The sequence below is a fragment of the Heloderma suspectum genome, chromosome 1 (genome assembly GCF_057233095.1).
Source record: "Heloderma suspectum isolate Gila_16-S chromosome 1, 16-S_ref, whole genome shotgun sequence".
In the NCBI taxonomy this organism is placed as follows: Eukaryota; Metazoa; Chordata; class Lepidosauria; order Squamata; family Helodermatidae; genus Heloderma; species Heloderma suspectum.
Window position 1 is genome coordinate 82,078,505 of NC_139458.1, and position 25,144 is coordinate 82,103,648.

Here is a 25,144-nt window from a genome sequence, read left to right on the forward strand (position 1 = left end):
CCCCGGCAAAAGTTGTTTCCTTAAGGACTAGGTTAAGTGCGTTTCTCTAAGATAAGGTCACAGGATTTGTATCTTCTTATACCAAGGCTGAAACCCTTGGGAATGTCCTGTTGGAATGGTGGGCTTGTGCCTGAGTAATTGATTGAGGTGTACATCCATTAACTTTGTTTATTTGACCAGGTGCATTCACCTTGACAACAGTATTGCTATGATACCTTTATTAATAGGACTTGTGCTGCTTTGAACAAATTTTCTTGCAATTAATACCAGAGAAGAATGAGTACTTGGTCCAGAACCTTTATTTGGCTTTGTGCCCGGATATGTTTCCTTCCTTAGCTTTTTATTTACTGTAATACTTGGTTAGTATACATATCTCTAAACCAAGGCGCAGGTGTTAAAGTTACATTCTTTTTAACGCCCGTGTTTCTCAGTCATCTTTTGCAACCATTTCTTCAGACGGAACACGTGGGTGTAGAATCCATATTTGCCATCAAGATCACAGCCTTCTCCCCATGAGACGATACCCACTTGATACCACCGCTTAAGTGTTGGGTGCTGAATGGGAGTTTGGAAGAATACAAGGATATCAAGGGAAGAGTCAACATACTGCAAAAAGGTCATAATAATAATAGCAGGAATAAGCAGCAGTAGACAAAGGCCATCAGAAAAGCTCCAGTGTGTGCTATTGGGTACAGAGTAGAGCAGCCTTCCTCAACCTACTACCCTCCAGATGTTTTGGACCTCAACTCCCATCAGCCCAGCCAGCATGGCCAATAGTCAAGAATCCTGGGAGTTGGATTCCAAAATATCTGGGAGGCACCCCAGCTTTTGGGAGGGAAAGCTAGTATAGAATTTTCTGAGACGATACTCTTTTTTTAAGTAACTCATTGCAAAGGTATGCTTGATTGTGTATTGGAAATGCCTATTTAAATCTTAGAAACTAGTGGAATTATTGAATTGGATTTTTCAATACTGAAAAGGTGGGGGATTCATTGTTCTGCAGTTTCTTGCTCTTTGTATGAATATGCCACTAGCAGAATAAATTATGCAAACAAGGCTCATGCAAATGTACTTAATTTGCATGAGAAGTTGCAGAATTTGGGTTTCCTTACTGCAGAATTTCTCTTTTTAGCAAGCACACAGCCATGTCAGAGCTGGTGAATGCACTTAATACCCTAAGGCAAACCTAAAGAAGAGGTGTGTTTGAGTTATCAGCATAAAACTGGCTGCTCTGCAAGTTTGATAAGTTCCCTGCACCCCAGCTGTAGCACATACTAAGCTCTGAAATTCTGGTAATCTCATCAATTGATCCAGCATTATGCTCAAGGGACACAAAGAAAATAATGACCCCTTAAATACATCCCCTTTTCTGCTACTCTTTAAAGATTCATGTGTCTGTTGCATCACTCTGACCAATGCACATACCTTCATGACAAAAGGGCCCCCGCTATCGCCCTCACATGAATCTCCTCTCTTGGAGTCTTCAGTACTGTACCCTAGAAAGAGGGAAGCAAGAGTTAACTATGACTGACTATAGCTACCCTTTGCTGCTTTTTATTATCTGCTATTAATAATGTTAACTTAGAAAGCCCTGTGCTTGCTTTCCCATCAAGCAACCTGAAATGCTTTTTGTTTTGTTTTTGGTAGTCTCCCAAGATAGCTTCACACAGTTGATGTCATTTCCACACAAAATGGTTAAACAGGTTGGTTAAACATTTTTACTTCAATCAAGTTATTTTTGCTATGAGTCTCAGTTCAGAAAACACAATTGCTGTTTTGATGGTGCGTGACACCTGTACCACTTAATAGGATGTTTGTCACAAAATGTAAATGCTGGAAATGTAGGGCCCGTAGCTTTGCTCCACATGTAGTGGAGCTATAAATCTGCCTAAGAGTTATTGCAAACAAATGATAAGTCCAGGATTTCTTTCTTTCTTTTTTTTTAGCACAGATCCTTTCTTAATGCTTTTTAATAACATTTAGGGTGACATTTCCAAAATTCAAAAATTAGAGTCGGGAGCTGCTGGCCTGGTGCAGCGTTGTTCAGGGCAAGGCGCTGGTTTAGCCAAGCTTCTACCCTGGCTGGTGTCATTCCTGCAGCTAAATGGGAGAAGCCTCCTGAACATCACTCAGGGAGCAGTTCTGTTAGGCCAAGGAGAAGCCTCCCTCTTTCAGACAGCTCTCAATGGGCAGGACGGAGGGGTGCTTCTCTCAGCTGTGCTGGGAGGGCACCTTTCAGGTTCTTCAGTCTGGGGGCCCAGAACTTCACCAGCCAAAGAGCTTGGGGGCAGGAGTAATACTTGGGATGGTTCCAGCTACCTGAGTACCTTGGCCAGGGCAGTTCCAGCTCTCCCCCAAAGGCTGAAGTTGGTTATCCCTGATCTATGTCAGACTGGCTACTTCTCCTCTTCCCTAGTGTTGAAGCCCACACTAGTTTGTGGCTCGCCTCATTGCCTTGAAATAATTAGCTCTGATCCTTCAGTAGCTCCAATTGCACACACGCACACACTACCAGTTTCTTCCTCAATGGGAAAAAAGCATCAAATGCTTAGGAAATTGTACCTGCACAAAACATGTTGTCTGTGACTTTAATCCTGGTGGATGCCTTGCAGATATCCTGGCTCACAATAGGGAGGTTCACCTGTTGCAGGAAGGTGGGCAGACGAGCGGGGGGGCCACCCATCCAGGTCTGCTGTAGGTTTCCCCAGCCAGTTACACGTCCTTTGTATCCTGTTAGCAACAGGCTGCAGGACAAAAACGTAGATTAGAATCACTTGGAGACCCTGTAGAGCAGGAGTTAATATCTGCAGGCAGCATATCAGTAGTATAGGATAAACCATTAAAATTAGCCTTTTATTTACATTTACTCAATCTGCATAATGCATCTTGATTAAATACACACCCAAAATGGCGTCTCCTGTGTGATTTTAAATTTTGGCAGAGAACAGGGTGCAGATGGAAAGGAGTGAAGGAGCCCATTTGGGAACTGGGTGGGAAATCATCTATAGAGTAGGCAGGTACGGAAGGAAGACAGGCTAGGGCTTTCTTTGCACAGAGCTTTTATCCTGCGATTGAGATTGCTCCCTTATAGAAGTTTGCAGGCTCTTTACATGACGTCATGAACCTCCAAGGCAGCTCCTGCGCTAAATGCCCTTTGTTCCGTTTTTAAACAGATTGCAGATAATGTGTTATCAAATTGCTTGGTTGTGTTCTGCTTGAGTTTTCTCCATGAAATCAGTTAAAGCGGCAAGACGAGGAGTGAGATCAATGAAAGATAATGGAAGACTCAGATACGAGGAGAAAGGAGAGGGAAAGGAAGCACGTGTAAAGGGAGTCATTGTGATCCTGCATTTAAAATGAAAGCAGAAAGCCTCATTTTAAACTCAGGATTTTAAGTTGGTGTAGAGATGCCCTAGGTATCATAAAGAGAGCAAGCAATGAGAAATTAAAAACTTCCATTTTGCTCATTGCAAGTGTCATGCAAATTCTGAGCTTGCCTGGCCTGGCCATGCTTTAATCTTTTCTATGATTCCCACCTATGGGAGCAAATACTTACTTTTTTCAAAGGCAAAAATTGGGGGGGAGTTCGGGCATCACATTATGACCACCCCCTGTCATTCTTAAACTTCCCCAGCTGTGCAGTCAGGCTGCTATTTCACCACATTTTAAAAGCAATTGCTTTTTAAAGGCAGTGCAGAACATGAAAAGATATAAACTCCCTTCTCTAGCCAGAGTTCTGTAAAGCCAAACTGATTCTGTAAGGCCAGATGCCAAGTTGCACGACCAACAATGTGTCTGTTGATTCCTGGGCTGGACCTTGTTGTGCTGGCGAGCCCACACACTCTGGTCTCCTGCAGCCTATTTTCATCTTCTGGAACATACAGGAACCCTCATGACACCATCCCTCCCTCCCTCAGTTTTCACTGGGTTCCTGTCCACAGAAGGAGGGAAACAAATCCAGTTGGAGCCCTTGGGTATTGGAGGAGCACAATCCTCTAAATGCTCCAGTTTATTTGGCAGACTTCAATAGAACAAAACAGGGCTTCTGCTGCAGTCTGTCTGTTCTGGAGCTGTTAGTGTTGTTAATCCAGATCTAAACTCTTTTGTCTTCTATCTTTCAGGTTGCTTTGAGGGAGGATTTGGTACTTACTGGTAAATGCTTTTCTCCTTATTCTCCAAGCAGACAGTCTGGCCTTCTCTAAGGCTGCACTCCTATGCACACTAAATTTGGAAGTAAGCCTAACTGGGGTCACTGAGACTGATTTCCAAGAAACGTGGCTATAATCAGGTTCTTTGTGTCTCTTGGGCACAACATTCCCTTTTTAAACAGCTGTACTGCATTTCCTATTGCTGTAATTAGATTTCTGTTTTCTAGCTGGGAACAGAATGAAGATTTTGCTACAACCGGAGAACTTGGAGGGTTGCGTCCTTCCACATATGAGAGCCCCAACTTTATTTGCCTGCCTCATTTAGCAGGTGGGAACTCACAACGTGCTAGCGAAGACAAACCACCTTCACTGGAAGGCAACAAGGGATTCATTATTAAACACCAAATTTGTCCTTCCCCAAAGCTTCTCCATGCAATGAATATGGACTTGAGCACGCTCCGGGAGAGAGCGCAGGACAGGAAGGCCTGGCGTGCTATGGTCCATGGGGTCACGAAGAGTCGGACACGACTGAACAACAACAAAAAGCTTCTCCACCCCAGATTTCATCAATAGCAGGACTAGGAAGATCGATGTTTGAGGGCACTTACAGCATCATATACAGCATTGTAGCACTGTCCAACTGGTTTACAAGCCATTTACTTATCTGGGCAGGTTACTGATGGGGCTTTTCCCATGAAAACCATAAAGTTCTATCTCCTCACCTTTGAACCATCTCCCTGGTGGGCAAACAGATGGGCTGTATGTAGTCACTGAAAGGAACGGGCTTCTTCAGGCGCAACAGGGCAATGTCTCGGTCCAGATAGCCCTTCCAGGTGTACTTGGGGTGGAGGATGATTTTATCCAACAAGGCAATTTTCTCCATGGTCCTCTCATATCTGAAAGGTTTCCAGAGAATGAGGGAAGCAGTTGCAGTAGTTCAATACTGGCATCGGGATGCCTTCAACCCAGCCACACAGTTTACAGTAGACATGTTAAATGAATGGCTTAAGAGAATCTTCCACAAACAACTTGAGCATACCACTGTAAAACTGGGAGTTTAGACAGAAGAGAGTTAATTAAGGGAGCAGTCCTACCAGGATAGGCGGCCGCCTCCAAACTCAGAGGCGACCGCCTCTCCAGTGCAGGGCAGGAGAAGTGCTGAGGGGATCGTCCCCTCCGTGCTTCAGCTGCCCAGCATTTGCAGCTAGATGGCTGATTTCAGCCATCTACCTGCAGGAAGGCAGAGCGGGGGAAGAGGTGGCCGGACAACACGTTGGATGTGTCATACCAGATTTCCGACTTCCCAGCCCCGGAACGCCCCCAGGAACACCCCGTATTTGCTGCTCTGCACTCCTCTTCCGAGCACGGAGCCAAGGGCCATTTCATGCTGCCTATGAGGGGGTGAAGGTCGGTTCTCAGGGAACCAACCTCAGAGCATGGGCTCCGAGGTTGTTCCCGGGAACTGACCTATCCTGTGGCCGTCTAGCCGCTGACTAGCGGCCATAGGATTGTGCCTTAAATTAATCAGATTATGCCCTTCTCTGAGTTCCTTTGGTAGGAGAAGTACATTATGCATCCAGGCAGGAGAGCTTCGCTGTGGCCACACACTGACTTTAGAATGCCCTCCTGAAGGAGGTACAACTGCAGCTGACACTGCACTCTTTTCAGCCCCAGGGTAAGACATTGGTTTGCCCAGGAATTTTAAATTTATTGTACCATTTTTAGCTAGTTGTTTATGGCCCCTCAATTTTATTGTTAAGATGTTGGATTTTTTTTTAATTGATAGTTGAATTTTTATGCCTGTATACCACCCATTCTTTGGATGAAGGTGAGGTTTAGACATTTTAAAAATTTGATCAATTAATGGAGCCAGAGATTCCCTTCATAGCTAGCAGCAATGTTGCCAGGCGCACCTTTCATTAAGGAAACTACAGGTTAGTAACCCAAGATAATCAGGTGATGTGTCTCATTTGAAGTTAACTGTTAGATGACTGTTTCTGGGTACATGGCCATGCTGAGTTGTTCTGAATAGGGAAAAATGATCAGAGGAAGGGTTAGAGGGCATGTCTCCCTCCACCCGCTGCAGTACAGGATGCGGTTGTGTAGGTCTGTGTGCGTGCCTGGGAGAGGAATAAAGGAGACAGACTGCAGGTTTTAGAGCTGGCATGGTTCCTTTTGTGCCAGCAGCGAGGGGGTAGGGGAGCGGGATCCAACCTCAGAAGGGTTTTTCCAAACAATCCTATGATCTCTGGGATGCTCTCTGAGGGAACAAAGGATTAGTCTCTAAGGCTGTGTGATACATACTTTGATGGATTAATAATTTCCCTTCTGAGCTCTTACGTTTTGCTGTTGTGTTTGCCAATCCGTACAAGGAGGTCTTGTGCAGTGAAGTTCTTATCCCAGGGTGGATAGAAGATGCAATGGGCGGCAGTTAGAACCCAGCGATTGCTGATGAGACTGGCACCACATATCAGCTCCTGAGGGCTGCTCTTGAACAGCATCACTTGCCTCGAATAAAATCGGGGCGGGGCGGGGCAGGGCGGGGGAGAGGAAGAGAAGCATGCCCAGTGTCAGTAGCTTAGCAGAAATATTCCAAAGACAGAGAGCACAGGCTGCAGATAACAGCCCAGTCCCATCCTTATATGGCAGGGGTGGGCAACAGAGCCAATGGCGAGGGGTGATGGGAATTGTACGCCAAAACATCTGGAGGGCCATAAGTTGCCCACCCCTGTTATATGGCAGCCATGTAACAAAGATTGGACAGTGCTACTTGTGCAGCCCCAAAATGGCCCCAATCCACAGCATACATGAATGGGAAGGACACATGGGAAGCACACATGAATGGGTTAGCAAACCCCCAGTGGCAGCACTTACCATGGAGCGCTGCCTACTTGAGCATTTTCACCCCCCACAATTCGGCCTGCCAGATAGGATTCCAATAGCTCGTTCTCCGAGTTATCGGCAATCTTCTTCTTCTCAAACAGGGGGCGGAGACCACAATCTGGAAATAGAGCCCCATCCATCCGTGAGTGCCCAATTCACAAATGTGGGCGTATAAAAGACAGGCCCCTATTTGCTGCTGCTTCCTACAAGCTAGGCTTCAGCAGTATGCGAACCGAGAACTACCGGAAGTACAAGCGGGGTTTCGAAGAGGCAGAGGACCTAGAGATCAAATCACTGACATTTGCTGGATCATGGAGAAAGCAAGAGAATTCCAGAAAAACGTCTATTTCTGCTTCATTGACTATGCTAAAGCCTTTGATTGTGTGGATCACAACAAACTGTGGCAAATTCTTAAAGTGATGGGAGTACCAGACCACCTTACCTGTCTCCTGAGAAACCTGTACGAGGGACAAGAAGCAACAGTAAGAACCAGACATGGAACAACCGAGTGGTTCAAAATTGGGAAAGGAGTACGACAAGGCTGCATATTGTTGCCCTGCTTATTTAACTTATATGCAGAGTACATCATGAGAAACGCCGGGTTGGATGAGTCACAGGTCGGAATTACGATTGCCGGGAGATTTATCAACCTCCGATATGCAGACGATACCACCCTAATGGCAGAAAGCGAAGAGGATCTAAAGAGCCTCTTGTTGAGGGTGAAAGTGGAGAGTGCAAAAGCTGGTTTGAAACTCAACATTAAAAAAACGAAGATCATGGCATCTGGCCCCATCACTTCCTGGCTTATAGAAGGGGAAGAAATGGAAGCTGTGACAGATTTTATTTTCTTGGGCTCCAAGATCACCGCAGACGGTGACTGTAGCCATGAAATTAAAAGACGCTTGCTCCTTGGGAGGAAAGCTATGGCAAACCTAGACAGCATGGTAAGAAGCAGAGACATCACCTTGCCGACAAAGGTCCGTCTAATCAAAGCTATGGTTTTCCCAGTAGTAATGTATGGCTGTGAGAGCTGGACTATAAGGAAGGCTGAGCGCCGAAGAATTGATGCTTTCAAACTGTGGTACTGGAGAAGACTCTTACGAGTCCCCTGGACTGCAAGGAGGTCCAATCAGTCGATCCTAAAGGAAATCAACCCTGAGTGCTCATTGGAAGGACAGATACTGAAGCTGAAGCTGAAATATTTTGGCCACCTAATGCGAAGAGAAAACTCTCTGGAAAAGACCCTGATGCTGGGAAAGACTGAAGGCAAAAGGAGAAGGGGACGGCAGAGGATGAGATGGTTAGATAGCATCACCGATGCAATGAATATGGACTTGAGCACGCTCCGGGAGAGAGCGCAGGACAGGAAGGCCTGGCGTGCTATGGTCCATGGGGTCACAAAGATTCGGACACGACTGAACAACTGAACAACAACAACAATAAAAGTACTGCTGAAAAACAAGGTTGCTTCTACACTAGCCCTTTTCTCTGGATTTGCTCTCATTTGTTCACTCACTTTTCACAGAGCATCCACGTGATGTTACTGTCAGCCCATTCCGTTTCTTTTGTAATAAAATGCATTTGCAGCAACAGCCTGTGCAGTGCGTATAGGTAAGATGAAATCCCATGTCACGCAAGCAGATTTCCGCTCATGCAATGGGATGTCTCTCCTCCCATCTGCTGCCCCCACCCCCAAACCTGTTCTGGAGGGTTCTCCAACTCTCCAGAGCAGATTTTGAGGGTGTGTTGGGTCTGCAGGAGGGAACATCCTCCTCCTAATTGGATACAATCCACAAGGTGCTATTAAGGCTTTTAAGGGCTCCCATGCCTTTAAATGAAATACCTCCTCTTTGCAAGTACAACCCATTTATTGCTTCCTGTTGATCTGACTTGGGTGATTAGTGATGAACAGCCTCTGATTTGCCCCATGAATAGCCTCTCTAAATTGCCCCAGCATCAGTTTCTCTTCTCAAAGGGGAGGAAGAGGAGAGAAGACTTTACTGATTTCCCCTCATTTTTTCTCTTTTTAAAATAGCAAAGTAGCACTATTTTTAAAAGACAAGAAAATAATGAGAGGGAATCAGTAATTCACTTCTACCTTGCCCAGAAGAGACAATGACATTAGAGCAATTCAGAGAGGCTATTCAAAAGGCAAATCAGATGCTATTAATCATTCATAGTACAGCCCAGGTCCTTGCCCTGAGGGGCTTACAATCTAGAAGTAAAATGAAACTGATACTTCAGCTAGGGTTGCCAACTCTTTTTACTACTCCTGTGCCTCTGCCTTTAACAGCAACCTGACATGCAAAAATTAAGCAGGTAAAGATTTTTCCTTTCATTTCTCTCTCTGCCAGGAAAACGATCATATGCTAGCAGAAACACAGGAGCAGGAACTGTGGAAAAGCTGACAATTCTAACATCAGCAACAAGTGAAACCATGTTAGCCCTATTATTCAGCAATACATTGTAGGAAGAGGCTACAGCTCCAGTATTACCCCATTTTGGTATTTCTCGGTTTCTCACCTGCTTCGCCTTCACCAAATGTCTTCGGATCAAAGAAGGTAGTGTGTTGTTCAGCAGTAGTCCGGCCTGCTCTTTGGTCTTCATTCATATCATCTGCATAATTCAGATTACTTTCTGAAACATAAACAGGGCAGGGGGAGGACAAAAAGAAGAAATTTATTTTGCAAAGAATCAGGCTGCTCTCACTTCCCTGGGAGAAAATTTAATTGAACCCAGTGGGGCTTGTTTCTGAGTAGACATGTGTAGGATTGCACTGTTAGTCCCCTAATCCTATTCTGCAGATAGATCTACTCCCAAGGAATAAGCCAAAAGAAAAAGCCATTATGGGAGCAATCCTGCTGTTCCTAAGAGCACATCAAGGGGATGGAGGAAGCTTGGGATCTCCACCTCAAGAGGAGAGCGAGGTCCATGGGGCAGGGCAGAAAGCACTGGTAGTGAGCAGAGAACACAGCAGGGCATGCCAGGGGCATGCCAGGGGCATATTGGGGGAGGCCGTGGATCTGCAAAATCCCAAGGCCACTCCTTCATTTTACCAACATACCCCTCCCAAGAGCCCCGAATACACCAATTGTGGAGCTGGTGTTGTTAATTTCCTCCCTTTGGTTTCAGTGGGAGGGAAAAGTTTAAAAAACAAATGGCAGCAAAGGAACTAGTGAAAAAACAACACCCACCGCCACTGCTCCTTCCCTACTCACTGTGAGCCAGCAGTGCCCAGGATGCAGTGGTGGCTCTGCCATGGATCTCTCCTCCCCTTCCCCGCTGGTGCCTAGGATTGCTCTGCCCATAGCATTATGGGTGGAAACCAATCACATCTTTGCAAAGCCTCCAGCATGCAAACTTTAGGAAATGCCAACACACACACATGACTTTGCCAGATATAGCATTCCACCACCTTGTCTTTAGAAGTGCCTTACTTCACAATAAAAAATAGAGGCCTGTCTCTTGCAGGCCACTGCTCACCACAGTAGTTCAAGTCACAATAATCAGTGGTCGTGTTCAGATGGTCGATATAGCACCAAACACCTTCGTCATCATCGTCAGGATTTCGGCAATAATTCTCCACCAGTTGTATGTTTGGCAGGAACTCCTTGTGATAGACAAGCTTTCTTACCTCTTCTGAGGCCCAAGGCAAGCACTGGGCCCCAGAGAGGGTGACAGAGAGGGTCCCAGAATACATTAGTCCCTTATCAGGGATACAAGGTTGCTGCGGCTGCTGCTGGGATAAGTCTGGTGGACGGGATCTTGGAGAAAACGGAACCGTGGTCTGGTTTGTGCCTGAAAAGAGATGCCACTGCTAGTGATGCCATTCTCCTACCTGGAGAATACATTTGATTCACCCTAATTTCATTTCTAGAGTCTTGAACACTGTGGACCAGAAAGCCATCTTCCCTGCAGCCTGCGCTTTCAGTTCCCATGGCCATTTTAGATCAGGTGCTGTGAATGCCGAGGTTTAGTCCCATACCATAGAACCTAATAATGGATGAGAAGGTACCTCTAATCAAATGCAGAGTGCCTTTCCCTCACCACATTTAAGCTGGGTTTAGAGGAGGAAATGGTGTCTGTGTACTCCTACAAATTAAGGCTGAGACCCAGTCAAACTTTACCTGAAGCGCCAACACTGAGACTCACCGCATACAGGAATCGCACATTCTTCTGTTCGCACTACTGAGTTGCGAGTATAACACCAGGGCCCGAGAGAGTGGTTGGTTGGGTTCCTACAGTAGTTTTTGGTGAGGTTAGCATTTGGGTGGGTTGCTGGGCTCATCCTGAAAGAAACCATGCTTCAGCAGAGGAGGGCCAAAAATATAGGAAAAAGCAGATTTCCCTTATTATCATATTATTATCAGTTTTATAATTAGGGAGCTGAGGATCTTGCAGCTCCAAGGGCCACACTGCAGTTGATGCTTTTTCTATATGGGAAGCATTTTCTGTGTAAGAAAAAAGGGTGAAACCCATACATAGATGGTCACATACGGCAATTGCGTGTCTGCATTTCACAGTGTATAGATGTTGAAAAGCTGTGACTGGCTATGGCTTCCCAGCATGTGCAGATCACATGCTTGTTTGCTTATCATTTATTTAGAAGGTTTTTATCCTCCTTTTCTACTAGAGTTCTCAAAGTGGCTTACAATATTTATAAAATACAACAGATACAGCAAAATAAAACTTGAACAACACAACCAGCTGTACTGGGTCAGGAATTGGCATCTGACGTTCATTCCCACAGGGCAGTTGATGTCAGTTGACTTTGGGGAGGGGCAGTCAAACTGGAACAGGGCCTGATGCTCCCACTGCCTGCTCCTGGCTCACTTGCTCCTTCTTCCTTCCCACAGAGACATGGTAGATCCTGGCAAAATGGCTGCATACACATCTCCATACAGATTTCAAATTTTTACCAATGTGAACTGGCTGATCTGGTGAACAGGCCCTCTCTCTGCTACCCTATAGCTCAGGGATTTCCAGACTTTCTGCCTTCAGGGAACCCCTTTGATATCAACTAGGCTTCTAAGGAATCCCAATGCCTGCCACAGAAACCTGGCATATTTCAGAGGATTCCTGGAGCGAGGTGCGGTTGTTCAAAGACTCATCCTTCTTGTCCTGCGATGAACCAGCCATGCATGTTGCCCCTCACATTTGGTCTGCATGAACTGCGAATGCTTCTTAGAAGACATAACCCAAAACCTCCAGCATCTGTGCATTTCACGGGATAAAACTGGTCATGACAGACAAGCTTTCATTGAAGCTTTGCCATTACTGATCTTCTCAGTGAGGGAAGCTTCCAGGCAACGCGTGTTCCTCAATCAGAAGATCAGCACCACTGCTATAGATGAAACCAATTCCTTCTTATTTTATTTTTGTTACGTACAACAGGTGTGGGCAAATTTATGGGGGAGGGTTGGGAGCCAATTTTCATCCTCTGGACCCCCCAGGGCCACACTCCTGCTGCTGCTGCTGCTGCTGCTACACCACCAAAATTAAGCAGTGCAGTGGCAGCACCAAAAGCATTGGCAGGGTGCCACTGATTTGCAGCAGCAAACCATGACAAAGCCTTAAAAGGGACAAAATCAGCTAGTTATTTATTTCATTTCAAAACTGCCCAATAGCTGAAGCTTTCTGGGAGGTTCATGAAAATTAAAACCAAACGCACACAGTAAAACAAAATATAAAGCATTAAAACCACAGTATAATAATACAACCAGAACAAAACCAGAATAAAATCCTTTGTCCCTTCTAAGCCTCTGTTGTGATTTGCTGCTGAAATTTGGCAGCAAACTGTTGATATTTTTGCTGGTGGTGGCGGGGGCCAAACTAGAGGTTGGTGGGAGGGCATGTAGGCCACATGTTGCCCATCCGTGATATACACCAAAGGTGGTCCAAGCAGCACACATTTATCACAGGGCAGAATCCAATGCTGGCAGTTCACCCGCACTCATCAAATTGCGCTAGTGGGAATGACCACTAGCACAACAGGAAGCCAGCGCTGGCTACAGCAGCTCCCAGAAAGTAGCTCAAACTAGTGTTTCCGGAATGGGACAGCTCAGCAGAACTCCCTTCTACAAGCTCCACTGACTTGTTCCATTTCGGAAACACTTGTTTGGGCTGGTTGCTGTAGAAGGTGCTGGCTTCCCATTACGCTAGTGCTCGTTCCCGCTAGCGCAACAGCACCATTGGATATTGCCCCACAGCCACAAAGTATAGCATGCTGTAAGGTCAGTGTTCGGAAACTATTGCTGATGCAAAATGCCGCTGCTAGAATAATTTCTGGGGTTTGCTTTTCTGACCTGGCTATACCTGTCCTGTTCAAATTGGATTCTCTTCTGAATCATTACTGGGCCCAGTTGAAGGTGCTGGTTATTACCTAGAAAGCCCTAAATGGCTTAGAACCAGGATATCTGAAGGACCATTACTTTCCACAGGGACCTGCTCATCAATTACAGTCATCTTTGGAAGTCCTGCTTTACATTCTGCTGCCCGGAGAAGTGTGATGGTTGGGGGGGGGGGAGTACTCTTTTTGGGGCAGCACCCCACTTAAGGAACTCCCTCCCAAGAGAGGTTTGATGGACCCTTCCTTTGCTGTCTTTCAGGTGGGCAAGTAAGATGCTTTTATGCCACCAGGCTTTCCATGTATTTTAACCTTGCTAGCTATAATCCTGTTTTATTTATTTTATTTTGGCTCTGAATGCTCTTTTAAATTTTACCGATATTTTGTTGCTGACAAACTGCTTTGGGGACCTTTCTTACGGCTGAAAGGTGGCCTAGAAAACGTTTTATAAATAAACAGATAAACTTACTCAGGCTTGTGAGGAAACTTGCTAGACCAGTACTGGCATTCAATTCCCGACTTGGTGACCGAAATCGTTCCCCTGTAATTTTGCCCTAAATCTTGGACACAGTCACCTATCAGAGTTCAAAACACAAAAAGAGGTGAAACAGAGCTAGCAGTATATTCAGAAAGTCAAGGACATCACATTGCAGACTAGGATTTCGATGGACACATCACAGGATTTATCTACACTTGATTACTCTACACTCCAGAAGGGGCAATAGCTGAATGTGCGGACTGGCTCCATTGAAAAGCATTGGGTTTAAAAGAAAGAAAGAAAGAAAGAAAGAAAGAGAGAGAGAGAGAGAGAGAGAACGAAAGAGAGAGAAAGAGAGAAAGAGAGAAAGAGAGAAAGAGAGAGAGAGAGAGAGAGAGAAAGAAAGAAAGAAAGAAAGAAAGAAAGAAAGAAAGAAAGAAAGGCAGGCAGGCAGGCAGGCAGGCAGGCAGGCAGGCAGGCAGGCAGGCAAGAAAAGCATGTTTGAAGTGATACGAAAGTTCCATCTGTGGAGTGGGATTTGGCATGAACCATTCACTCAGGCAGCCATCAACTGATGAACATGCATGGAGCAATTAACCCATACACTGGCATTTATAAATGCATACATGCACACATACATATTTATAAATGCATTTGTTGTTCAGTCGTTAAGTCATGTCCGACTCTTCATGACCCCATGGACCATAGCACGCCAGGCCTTCCTGTCCTCTGCTCTCTCCCGGAGTGTGCTCAAGTTCATTATAAATGCATACATGCAAACATACATATTTATTCATCTTAAATATTTTTATCCTGTTCTTCAGCTCACAAGGCCCCCATGGCTTACATGAAATGGAGGCAAGCAATAAAAAGTATATAACGACAAAACAGTATGTGTGTCTCTCTATCTGCCCATCACTGCCATAGCTTCATGACTGTGAAACCTAGAGACTTGAAATTTAGCATGCATACGAAGGGGATCCTAGCGCTGTGCACTTTGTGGTTATTTTGTTTTTAAAACACAATAATTAATTTTAATTCGTTTAAATTTATCTAATGTGTCCATGTGATGGAAGCCTGCAGTACATCTTCAGCCCTACGGGCAGATTTCCCTAACCAGCGCATAGCTTTGCAGTCCATACAGTTTGGAGCCCAAGCACATTAGTAAGTGGAGGGACAGAATTATATTCCTCTCCCTCCCCCTGCTGTGGGGCACCCCCCTCCCCCGGGTAATGGAGAGACAACATTGGGAGCAGTTAAGATGCCCCATAGACTTAGAAGGAATTTGTTTGTTACAGGCTATATTTGGGCCACCTCACACATTGCAGGAGACAAACATCTGTTTTTAAAAGATGTTTACATGCGTCAAGAAACCAGTTCCTTGCTCCCTGCCACACGTACACAGTTTTTATAGCAACACATGCTTCAAAACCCAGGTTTTGTGTGTCTCATACATTACACAGTATTAGTATGTCCATCATGCATAAAAATTACACATTTGAAGTGTCCCTGTGGAAGTTTAAGGAGAATCCTGCAAGACCTACTTCTCACTAAACTTGCCCAACCAGTGACTCACCACCTATTTAGAATTCGCCCCCAACCACCTCAGAGAAAGCAGAGGGTGTTTCCAGACAGAGCTTTTACTGTGTCATCACACTGCCTCATTCACAAAATTTTACAGGGGTCCAGATGATGATGACTCCTCCCACTTGTAACCCCCCATCTTCCCACTGCTCCTCCACAGCTTCCTTGCACTCGCCATCACCAGCACCTCATAGATCCTCTGTAAACGGCTTACCTTTTAGACAGGCATCTAGAATTGCTCTGGAGTCCCTCAGAGGGTTGCAAGCTAGCAAACGAAGAAGAAGAGTATTCAGCTCAAGGGGACCTTCAGAGCCTTTATAACCCCTAGAGAACAATCAGGCCAAAAGCAACCTGGGAATTCTCATCATGGCTTTCCCAAATGGCTGTGGGGAAAAGGGATGGAGCCTACTTAAGAGTACAAGGTCCTTTCCCTTATCTTCCCCCTAGGCTTCCTCCCCATGAGTCAAGCCAAAGGATAACCCTGCTGTCGATTGTAATTAGCTTGGAGGTGGCAGAGCAATGGCTGGGCTGCCTGGAACTTAACAGGAGTTGCAGTCCAGCCCACCTGAAGGGCATCAGGTTGCTGAAGGGAGCAGAAGGGCAACTCGCCCTTTTCTGGCTGCCAAAGCCACAAATGCTGGGCAAGGCTGAATGAGGGGAAAGTGTCTGCCTGCCCTGCTTCCCAAATTGAAGCAGGCAATTGGTCCAGCCTTACCAGTAAGATACTATAGGCAGCGGTATCTCCAGGACGACGTAATAACAGGCTATGCGTCTGCCGCAACAGCATAGGAAGGAAGCAAATTCCCATTCTCAGTATGAACAGATGTATTAATGATTTGAATATGTTTTTGTTGCTGGGGGAGAGGCTACTAATAAGGGATGACGGTGTGGTGGAGGGTTTAATCCTGTGCAGAGAGAAACATCTAGCCAAAAGGCAGGGGGTGTCAACACTGGCAGCAGGGGAATGGCCAAAAAGTCCAGTTGGCAGGGCAGCAAATGGTCCTCCCCTCATTGATGTGTACCCAAAGCCAGACAAGTTATTTTGGCACTTGCAGGAGAAAATCCTACAGGCACTTCTCCCCATCCCTGGTAGCAAAAACAGAACAACAACAAATGATGTTAACTAGCGATTTGCTACACCCGAAATCGGCTGCCTGACATAGCTGCCTCACTCTGCCTAATGGTCGGACCAGCCCTGCTACTCAGCCAAGGGTTGGACATGAAGGGCTGAGCAGCAGCAACATCCAAGAACCTGAAAGCTTGGGCCAGGGGAAGGAGAAAGAGAAAACACAACCAGGAGAAATGAGCTGTTGTGACTGTGGGAAGAGAGGATGTGTGTGTGTGTTTGTGTCATGGGCAAAGAAGACCCCAATAGTATGGGCAACTTAAACACTGAGGCAAGATGAATTGGTGGAATTGGACTTCCAGTCTAAAAACTCCAAGGTCCGATATAGTAGTGTGAGAAGGGGAAATTAAGAGAAGAACTGGCATGCTCGCAACTTTCTCCTATGCATGTTTACTCACAAATGCCCCCCTGGTTTCAAAGGATTTAACCCCAAGTAAGTGTGTGTAGAATGCCTGTTCTAGAGTACTAAGGTTTATCCTGGCCATTGACGCTATCCAACAAAGTATTCTCTACCATGTGAAAAGAACTACAAGCCAGATCGAGGAATGAATGTTCAGCAGTAAAGCACATCAGGGCATTTATTGGACTCAGGTAAACATACCTGTGTATTGTGTCCAGAATAGATCCTGCAAAACAAAAGTGTCCACTTAGAAGAATAGCTAGAGAGAATGGTCCGAGGTCGAACAATGCAGTTCTACCTCTAGTGCTACACAGGCCTGGCCACGTAACCTGGCTGGATGAGAGACCACACGGAGCTCTTTGGAGGAAGAGTGGGGTGTGAGCACAGGGCTGTCTCTCCGGCTAGGCAAACATTAGGGGAGTTTTGTTTTAATGTAGTTTCTGCAGGGGGGTGGGAGGCTCCTTTCAACCATGCATGAACTAGATCATGAGGAATAGCCTGTTCCCTCACTCACCCCCTAGGAGGAGATGAGGATGGCGGGGGAGCTCCCCTCCTCCTAGGCGGTGAGTGAGGGAACAGGATATTCCTCACGGCCTAGTTCATGCATGGTTGAAAGGAGCCCCTCCTCCCAAAAAACTACATTAAAAACTACATTAAAATAAAGCTCCCCCAATGCAACATCTCCCCTAATGAAAGAAGAGCTGAAGCAGCAGAGGTCTTTCAGCAGCTGGGAAAGTAAAGGTTGAAGGAGTTTGTTTCTCATAACCCCCCCAAAAAGGTGGAGGGAGGTCTAACTCAGAAAAGTAGCCATGTCCCACCTTCACCTTGAGTTTGGTTTGCAAATGAAATCTGTCCTTGTTTTTCCTGGCTGGATTTTGTTTTGTTGCAAAAAACCTAATCTTCCTCATTCCTCCACAGAAGAAATTTGAAACAGAGAAAGAGGGAAATACATTTTTGGCCAAAGATAGAGTTGCCCTTCATTTTCTTTCTTTATTGCTGCTTTTCTCACACTCCCCTTTCTTTGCAAGGTTGGCTGCTAAATTAACAGTGCAGTGCTATGCATGTCTACTCTGACATAAGCCCCACTGAGGTCAGTGGGACTTACTCCCAGGTTAGTGTCATAGGATTGCACTGCACATCAGTAATTTGGGGTTAACAGCAGTATGGTGATTAAGTCCCTTTTTGCTTAGTCTTTTGAAAAATAATAATGGTGAGCCTTGTGCATTTAAAGTGCTCCATATACATTATCTAGGTAATCCTCATAGCAACCCTGCAAGGTAGGTCAGTATTCTCATTATCAGTATTCTCACTATCTCATTTGGGGGAACTAGGAACATTATCCCCATACTGCGGGTGGGAATCTGAGGGTGCCTAAGGCTAAACCCAATTTTAGGCATGTTTACTCAAACATAGGCTTACTGAGTTCAATGGGGCTTATTCACCACTGAAGAGACACTGGACTGCAGCCTCAGCTCATTGGCACTGGGAAATTCCTCACTGCACATCTTAAGTCTCATAGCGACTCCTTAAGGCGCCACAAGATCCTTTGTTCCCCCTGACACAGAAGCCTCTAGGCACGGCTAAGGTGTCCAGATGCACAAGGGGACAGCTCTTGCACCTTTAATAGTTGTGTAGAAAAGGACATTACAGGATGTGTGCCTTGCATGACGAGCTACACCTGCCTGAAATTCCTCATTTCTACACAGCTATTAAAGGTGAAGGAGCCCTGCCTACCCTAGGCACAGCTCCCCCCCGCCCCCCACTTCCAAAGGTGGAGTATCTTTGACACCCACAGTCCCATTTACTGGTAAGCCCTTGTACCCACTGAAGACATCAGTGGGCCTACCAGAAGCAGGAAAGACAAGACAGATCAGCAGCGAGCAAAATTCACCACATGCTTAAAGTACTTTCTCCTCTTCTGCTTTAGTGCTGTCAAATTCCCAGGCCTGTAGATTTTTCTCCCACTCTGTGTAGGCTTCCAAATGCCATGAACCGTGACTCTACACAGCAGTGTGTATACACACTGGGGCAGGGACTTCAACTCCCATCAGCCCCAGCCAGCATGGCCAATGTCTGATGCAGAGGTTCAATAGATGGCAAAATTGCACCTCGCCCAGGGTGCCAAAATACCTTGAGATGGCCCTGTATGAGAATAGATAAGAAAGGAGAGGAGACTTGGCCTTGACTGTGCTGCTGTCACCAATTTAATCCATTGCTACGGTGAGAGGCCAACACCTCCAGGGTTGGTGCTTCATGGATTAACAGGCCCGTCTTTCACCAAGAACTGGGAACAAACCTCACCTTGGTAGCTGAACCCTTGAATATATGACTGACTAGTCCTGCTCTGGGAAAACTAGGAACATCCAGTGATACATACTGTTTGGTAATCAGACTCAAGGGCTTCGCGGGCCTCCTCATAGCTGCAGATTTCCTCCAGACACTCCCGTTCTAGGTTGCCTTTGCGTAACTCTTCCAGGAATCCCTTGTTGGCTCGTCGTGAGCGCTTCAACAAGGACAGCGCTTGCTTCTGCTCAAGAAAGACTAGCAAGAGCAAAACACCCATCAGTTAGTGACTGGTGGACCAGAAAGAGATTCATCCTTTTCAACTCTTATCTCTGGAGGGTTGTTGTTGTTGTTTTTTAGAAGCAACTAGGCAGAGCCAAAGGGTGAGAAGGAGCCTATGGCTACCTCTCTTCTACAAGGTAGGATGTAAGAACATAAGAACGTAAGAAGAGCCATGCTGGATCAGACCAAGGGTCCATCTAGACCAGCATTCCGTTCACACAGTGGCCAACCAGCTGTCAATCGGGAACCCACAAGCAGGACATGAGTGCAACAGCACCCTCCCACCCATGTTCCCCAACAACTGGGGTACATAGGCTACATATTAATTCACTACTCCAACACACATGCACACATGTGCACACACACATACACAAATCTACACCAGCCTTCCCCAACCTAGTGCCCTTCAGATGTTCTGAGCTATAACTCCCATTGTTTCTGGATGGGGATGCACTCCTCCTGAAGGAGAGGTTAGTAGCTTGGGGGTTCTCCTGGAGCCATCTTTGTCACTTGAGGCTCAAGTGGCCTCAGTGGCATGGAGTGCCTTCTACCAAGGATAACGTGGCTTCAGTTGTCTATGCTCTGGTAACCTCCAAGTTAGATTACTGCAATGTACTCTATGTGGGGCTGCCTTTGAAGATGGTTCAGAAGCTGCAGCTTGTGCAAAATGCAGTGGCCAGATTAATAACGGGGATTAGACGGTCTAAACATATAAAATCAAATCCGGCCCACTTGCACTTCCTGCCTCTATGTTTCCGAGCCCGATTCAACGTGCTGGTTTTATCCGATAAAGCTTTACATGGCTCGGGACCACAACACCTGATGGAGCGACTCTCCCAACATGAACCTACCCATACGCTATGTTCACCATCTAAGGCTCTCCTCTGGGTGCTTCCTCTGAGGGTAGCTTGGAAGGCAGCAACAAGGGAGAGGGCCTTCTCACTGGTGGACTCCCAATTAAGGAATTTTCTCCCCAATGCCCGCCTGGTAGCAACACTGTTAACTTTTCAGTGCCGGGTTAACATCTTTCTCTTTTCTCAAGCATGGCAGCCTCTAATGAGTTTTATGAGTCCTAGGTTTGTCTTATGGTTGATTGTGTAAAGTTGTTTTTAGAAATATGTTGTCTCTGTATTAGGGATGTCAGAGAATTTCGCCACGAATCTCGGGGAGGCCGAATGCCAGCACATTCGGCCCCCTGAAATCAGTGGCGAAACAGTCTGCTCCCCCGCCCCCCCCGGGACGGGACTTACCTTGGGCGAATCTTCCTGGCGGCGGCAGCTCCGGCGGCGGTTCGGCGGCTGCCAGTCTTCCGACCGGCTGCCACTGCCGCCATTTCCAGTAAAAAAACAAAAACAAAAAAAGTGATAGGCTACGTAAAGATTTACGTAGCCTATCACGGCTAGATTTTAAAAAAATACCATGATAGGCTACATAAATGTTTACGTAGCCTATCACGGCTGATTTAAAAGAAGAAAAAAAAAAGTGCGTACGCAAATGGTGGCGTCCATGGGCGCCGCCATTTGCGTTCCTTATTTTGACACGTCTTAGTCTACGTAAACATTTACTAAACATTTACTAAACATTTACGTAGACTAAGACGGTGAAAATAAGGGGAACGCAAATAGTGTAGACGCTACGCTATTTGCAGTCCCCTAATTTTCGCCGTAGTCTACGTAAATGTTTACGTAGACTAAGGTGTGTCAAAATAAGGAATGCAAATGGTGGCGCCCATGGGCGCCGCTATTTGCATACGCGTGGTTTTTTTTTTCCTTTTAAATCAGCCGTGATACGCTACGTAAACATTTACGTAGCCTATCACGGCTGACTGCAGGGACGCAAACAGCGGCGGCTACGGCTGCCGCCATTTGTGGACCCGGCCGGCCAGGATTCGGGGGGGGAAGGGACGGAGCACCTCCCCCCCCAGCCAGAATTTCAGGGGGAGGGACAGAGCGCCTCTCCCCCACCGCGAATCAATTTTGTAAGAAGGTAAGTGACTTTCGTACATCCCTACTCTGTATGTACTGTCTTCTTGTGTGTTTTTATGTAAATGGTTTTTAAACTTTGTATACTGTATTTTTAATGGTTTTTAATCTTTGTAAACCACTCAGAGAGCTTCAGCTATGGGGTGGTATAGAAATGTAATAAATCATCATCACCCCTGACCATTGGCCATGCTGGCTAGGGCTGATGGGAGTTGAAGTCCAAAACATCTGGAGGGCACCAGGTTGGGGAAGGCTGATCTACACAATAAGAACCACAGTGGGCTAGAAGCCAGAATGGGCAACCTGCAGAAAGGTGGAGCAAAGAAAAAAAAAATCCAATTGACTGCCTTGTGTCACAACAGACAACATAGGAAGTTTTGTCAATTTACCAGTCCCCGTTTCTAGAATTCTTTTCTATCTCAGCATTAATTTCTCATCTAGTTCTCACTCATCTGCAAAAAGTTACTTTTATATTTTTTTTACCTTGCCCCCACCTTTCATGATTTGCTTGTTGTTTTATTTGCCCATTGGGTTAAACTTTCTCCACCATTTGAAAACTGGCCATATTAATTTGTAGGGAGTGGGTGACTAGATAAGAAGTTGTTTGTAGGGAGGAGGATTATGCTCCCTTGGGAGGCATTACATCTGCTCTCTTAATAATAATAATAATAATAATAATTGCACTGTTATTCTTCTGTCAATTATCAATAAATATGTTAACAAATAGAAAATCATTTCACCAACCTATTCTGGTCTTATGGTGGCAGAACAGGGCCTCCCCATTGAGTTTAATATCAGGGCTGTCACCAGAATCGAGTATTTCCAAAATGTCTGCTCTGTGAACGCTTCCCCCTATTCCTTCCTGTTTGTGTAGAAAGACCTGTTTACTCAGGCCTCATGCTGTGGATTGCCTCTTTGGTGGCACACGCTGGTCTCTGTTTGTCTAACCCCAGCATCTGAACCTTTGCAGTTCGTTTTCTTTTCTACATTCAGATAGTAGAGTTGCCAGCCTAGTTCCAGCAACAGGTTCTGGAGGAGGGCAAGGCAAGGCAAACCACAACTAGAGGGACAAGCTAGAGGCTGGGTTGAAATACTGGAGACAGAAACAACCAAAAGTCTCCCTAAGCATTAATACGTTTATCGTGGCATAAGACTTCATGAACTAGAGCAGGGGTGCAGAACCTATTCAGCCAGAGAGCCAAATTCTATTTCAGAGAAGCCCTCAGGGGCCACATTCCTGTGGTAGGCAGGGCTGAAGGCAAAAGGAGCTGGGTCAAATTGCAACCTTATTGTAGCTAAAGCTTTTACTGCCAGCAATGAAGCCTATGGAGAGGCATTTCAACCTTTTGGAGTCAGGGCGGAAAACTGCAGAAAAGCTGAGTGGTTAGGAGAGGAGGGGCAGGGGAGAGGGGGTGTGGACATCTGGGGAACTTCAGAGGGCTGGATTGGGACCACATTCACTTCATCAGCATCTGGCTCTAGTCCATTAAAGCTTCTGCCTTAATAAATGTGTTAGGGTGCAATCCTATGTATGTTTGGATGGAAAAAAGGCCTACAGTTCCCAGAATTCGCCAGCAAGCCATGCTAACTAAGGAATGCTGGGAGTTGTGGGACTTCTTTCTGTCTAAACATGCATAGGATTTTGCCCTTAGTCTATAAGGTGCCACACAGGACTCTTTCTTAGTTTTGCTGCAACAGACACAACTACAGCTCTTGAAGTTGGAACTGGAGGCAGAGAATTCACCCTGTTTATCAGAAGAGTGGTAAAGGCTCTAGAAGCTGGCCCTCCCTTCCCCTCCCCCCAGCACACACACAAACACACACACTCCTCAAAACAGTATTCAAAGCCTAGAACAGTACATTTGATCTTTTTAGCGATCAACGTTCTGTTCAGTCTGAAGAACAGCCATTCCGTTAAGATAAAGTATTCCCACCAAGGACAGATCAAGGAGGGTCCCCTCCCCGCCTTTGCCATCAATCTCCCAACAAGAAGCATGGAAAAAAATACAAACATGTACTTCAAACTGGTGCGGCTCCTGAGGATTGTGTACTCAGGTACACATAATCAAATATAAGGGTGATTCGAGACAAAGGGCTCCTAACACTAACAAGCAAAAGGCACTGTGCAGCTATTCATTTTTCCTGCCTCTCCTTCTTAACCTTTTCCCTTCTTGCCCCATAGTCAGGAGTCTTTGAAATATTTATTGTCTTATTTGTTATTACATTGGTATCCCACCATTTTTCCTCTGGCAAGGAATCCAAGAGGGCTTATTTAGTCCTCCTCCTCTCCATTTTATCCTCATAACAACCCTGTGAGGTGGGTTAGCCTGAGAGTCAGTGACTGGCCCAAAGTCACCCAGTGAGCTTCATGGCCAAGTGGGGGTTAGAACCTGGATCTTCTGAGTCCCAGTCCAATACTCTAACCACTACACCACACTGGCTCTGCACAGAGGACTGCAGTGTCCTGAATGGCTCTATCCAGTTGCCATACCCATTCCATCTCTACCATGCCCTGGCTGGCTCTTTCAAATGGCTGCTGCTTCCTCCTCTACAGCAAAGGTATCCTGAGCCCTTGATCTCCACATTCTGCTTTCAATATAAGAGGTCCATGGAATGAACATGATCCCTTCCGCCCTTAGGCCCATTTTCACCAAAACCCCCACTGAGTTTTAATTTACTCCTTCCCTAGGCCATGAAGGTTTGCTGGCTAAGAGGAAGGTTGTGTGATCTGATCCATTTCTTTCAAACTCTCCCTGTTTCCTCCAGACTCACAATCCCTTACCCTGGTCATGGCTCAGCGTGAGGTGCAGCAGGCTGGCAAGCAGAAGGGTCCTCAGCATTCTGGTTCTGTTCTGCCCCATTGTGCGTGCTCCTGACTGGCAGGCAAACTGCAGAGGGGACAGATGAAGAAGTGCTGCCGCCCAGCCTGAGTTAATGTTGAACTAGCAGGAAGAAACAGGAAGCCGGTCACAGTGTGTCAGGGACAGCAATGCTGAAGATCCCGCTATCCCACCCAGCCTGGCTTCTCTCCATTCCGTGCATTTGTCTTCCGGCTACCTGGTTGGCATTAGCAAACAGTGAATAAGAAGGACCCCATGCATACATGCATTTTGAGGCAAAGTGATCTAAATACCAAATCAACTCCAACTTAGCCAGATATCCTATGATTTAGGAAATAGAAAGGCCATTTCTTGAAGCACAAGACACCTGTCTGTCTCTGCTTAATACAGCTAATTACCATATACTTTAGGGCAGGAGAGACAGCCTGTGCCTTCCAGAAGTTTGGACTACAACTCCCATCAGCCCCAGCCAGCACGGGTCTGTATTATGGAAGTTGCCACCCCAAACATCTGGAGGGTACCAGGTTGCCTACTCCTGCTTTAGGGTTTCATTCCCCAGCCTTGTGACTTCCAGATGTATGGGACTACATTTCTCAGGATTCTTGACCATTGGCCATGCTGGCTGGGGCTGATGGGAGTTGAAGTCCAAAATATTTGGAGAACACCACGTTGGGGAAGGCTGCTTTAGGGGATCCAGCTGCTGCAGAAATTTCACACAGATGCCATTACAAGGTCTAATTCCAAATCTTTGATTCTGGCATCCTATTCTGCAATAGGTCTGCTCTAAGGATC

At 46.1% G+C, this 25,144-nt stretch overlaps 1 protein-coding gene across 1 annotated transcript; it reads right to left on the minus strand.

Annotated features, from left to right (window-relative positions):
• Positions 1-151: 151 nt before the first annotated feature.
• Positions 152-24,390, minus strand: F2 (coagulation factor II, thrombin). Its single transcript, XM_084850057.1, has 14 exons — positions 24,295-24,390; positions 19,343-19,506; positions 17,167-17,191; positions 15,654-15,704; positions 13,847-13,952; positions 11,184-11,320; positions 10,515-10,829; positions 9,555-9,668; positions 7,023-7,149; positions 6,489-6,656; positions 4,871-5,044; positions 2,563-2,744; positions 1,426-1,496; positions 152-555 (listed from the first exon to the last, which is right to left on the minus strand). Exons 1-14 carry the CDS (start codon positions 24,371-24,373, stop codon positions 412-414), a joined length of 1,857 nt encoding a protein of 618 aa, XP_084706183.1. The 5' UTR covers positions 24,374-24,390; the 3' UTR covers positions 152-411.
• Between the last annotated feature and the right edge of the window lie 754 nt (positions 24,391-25,144).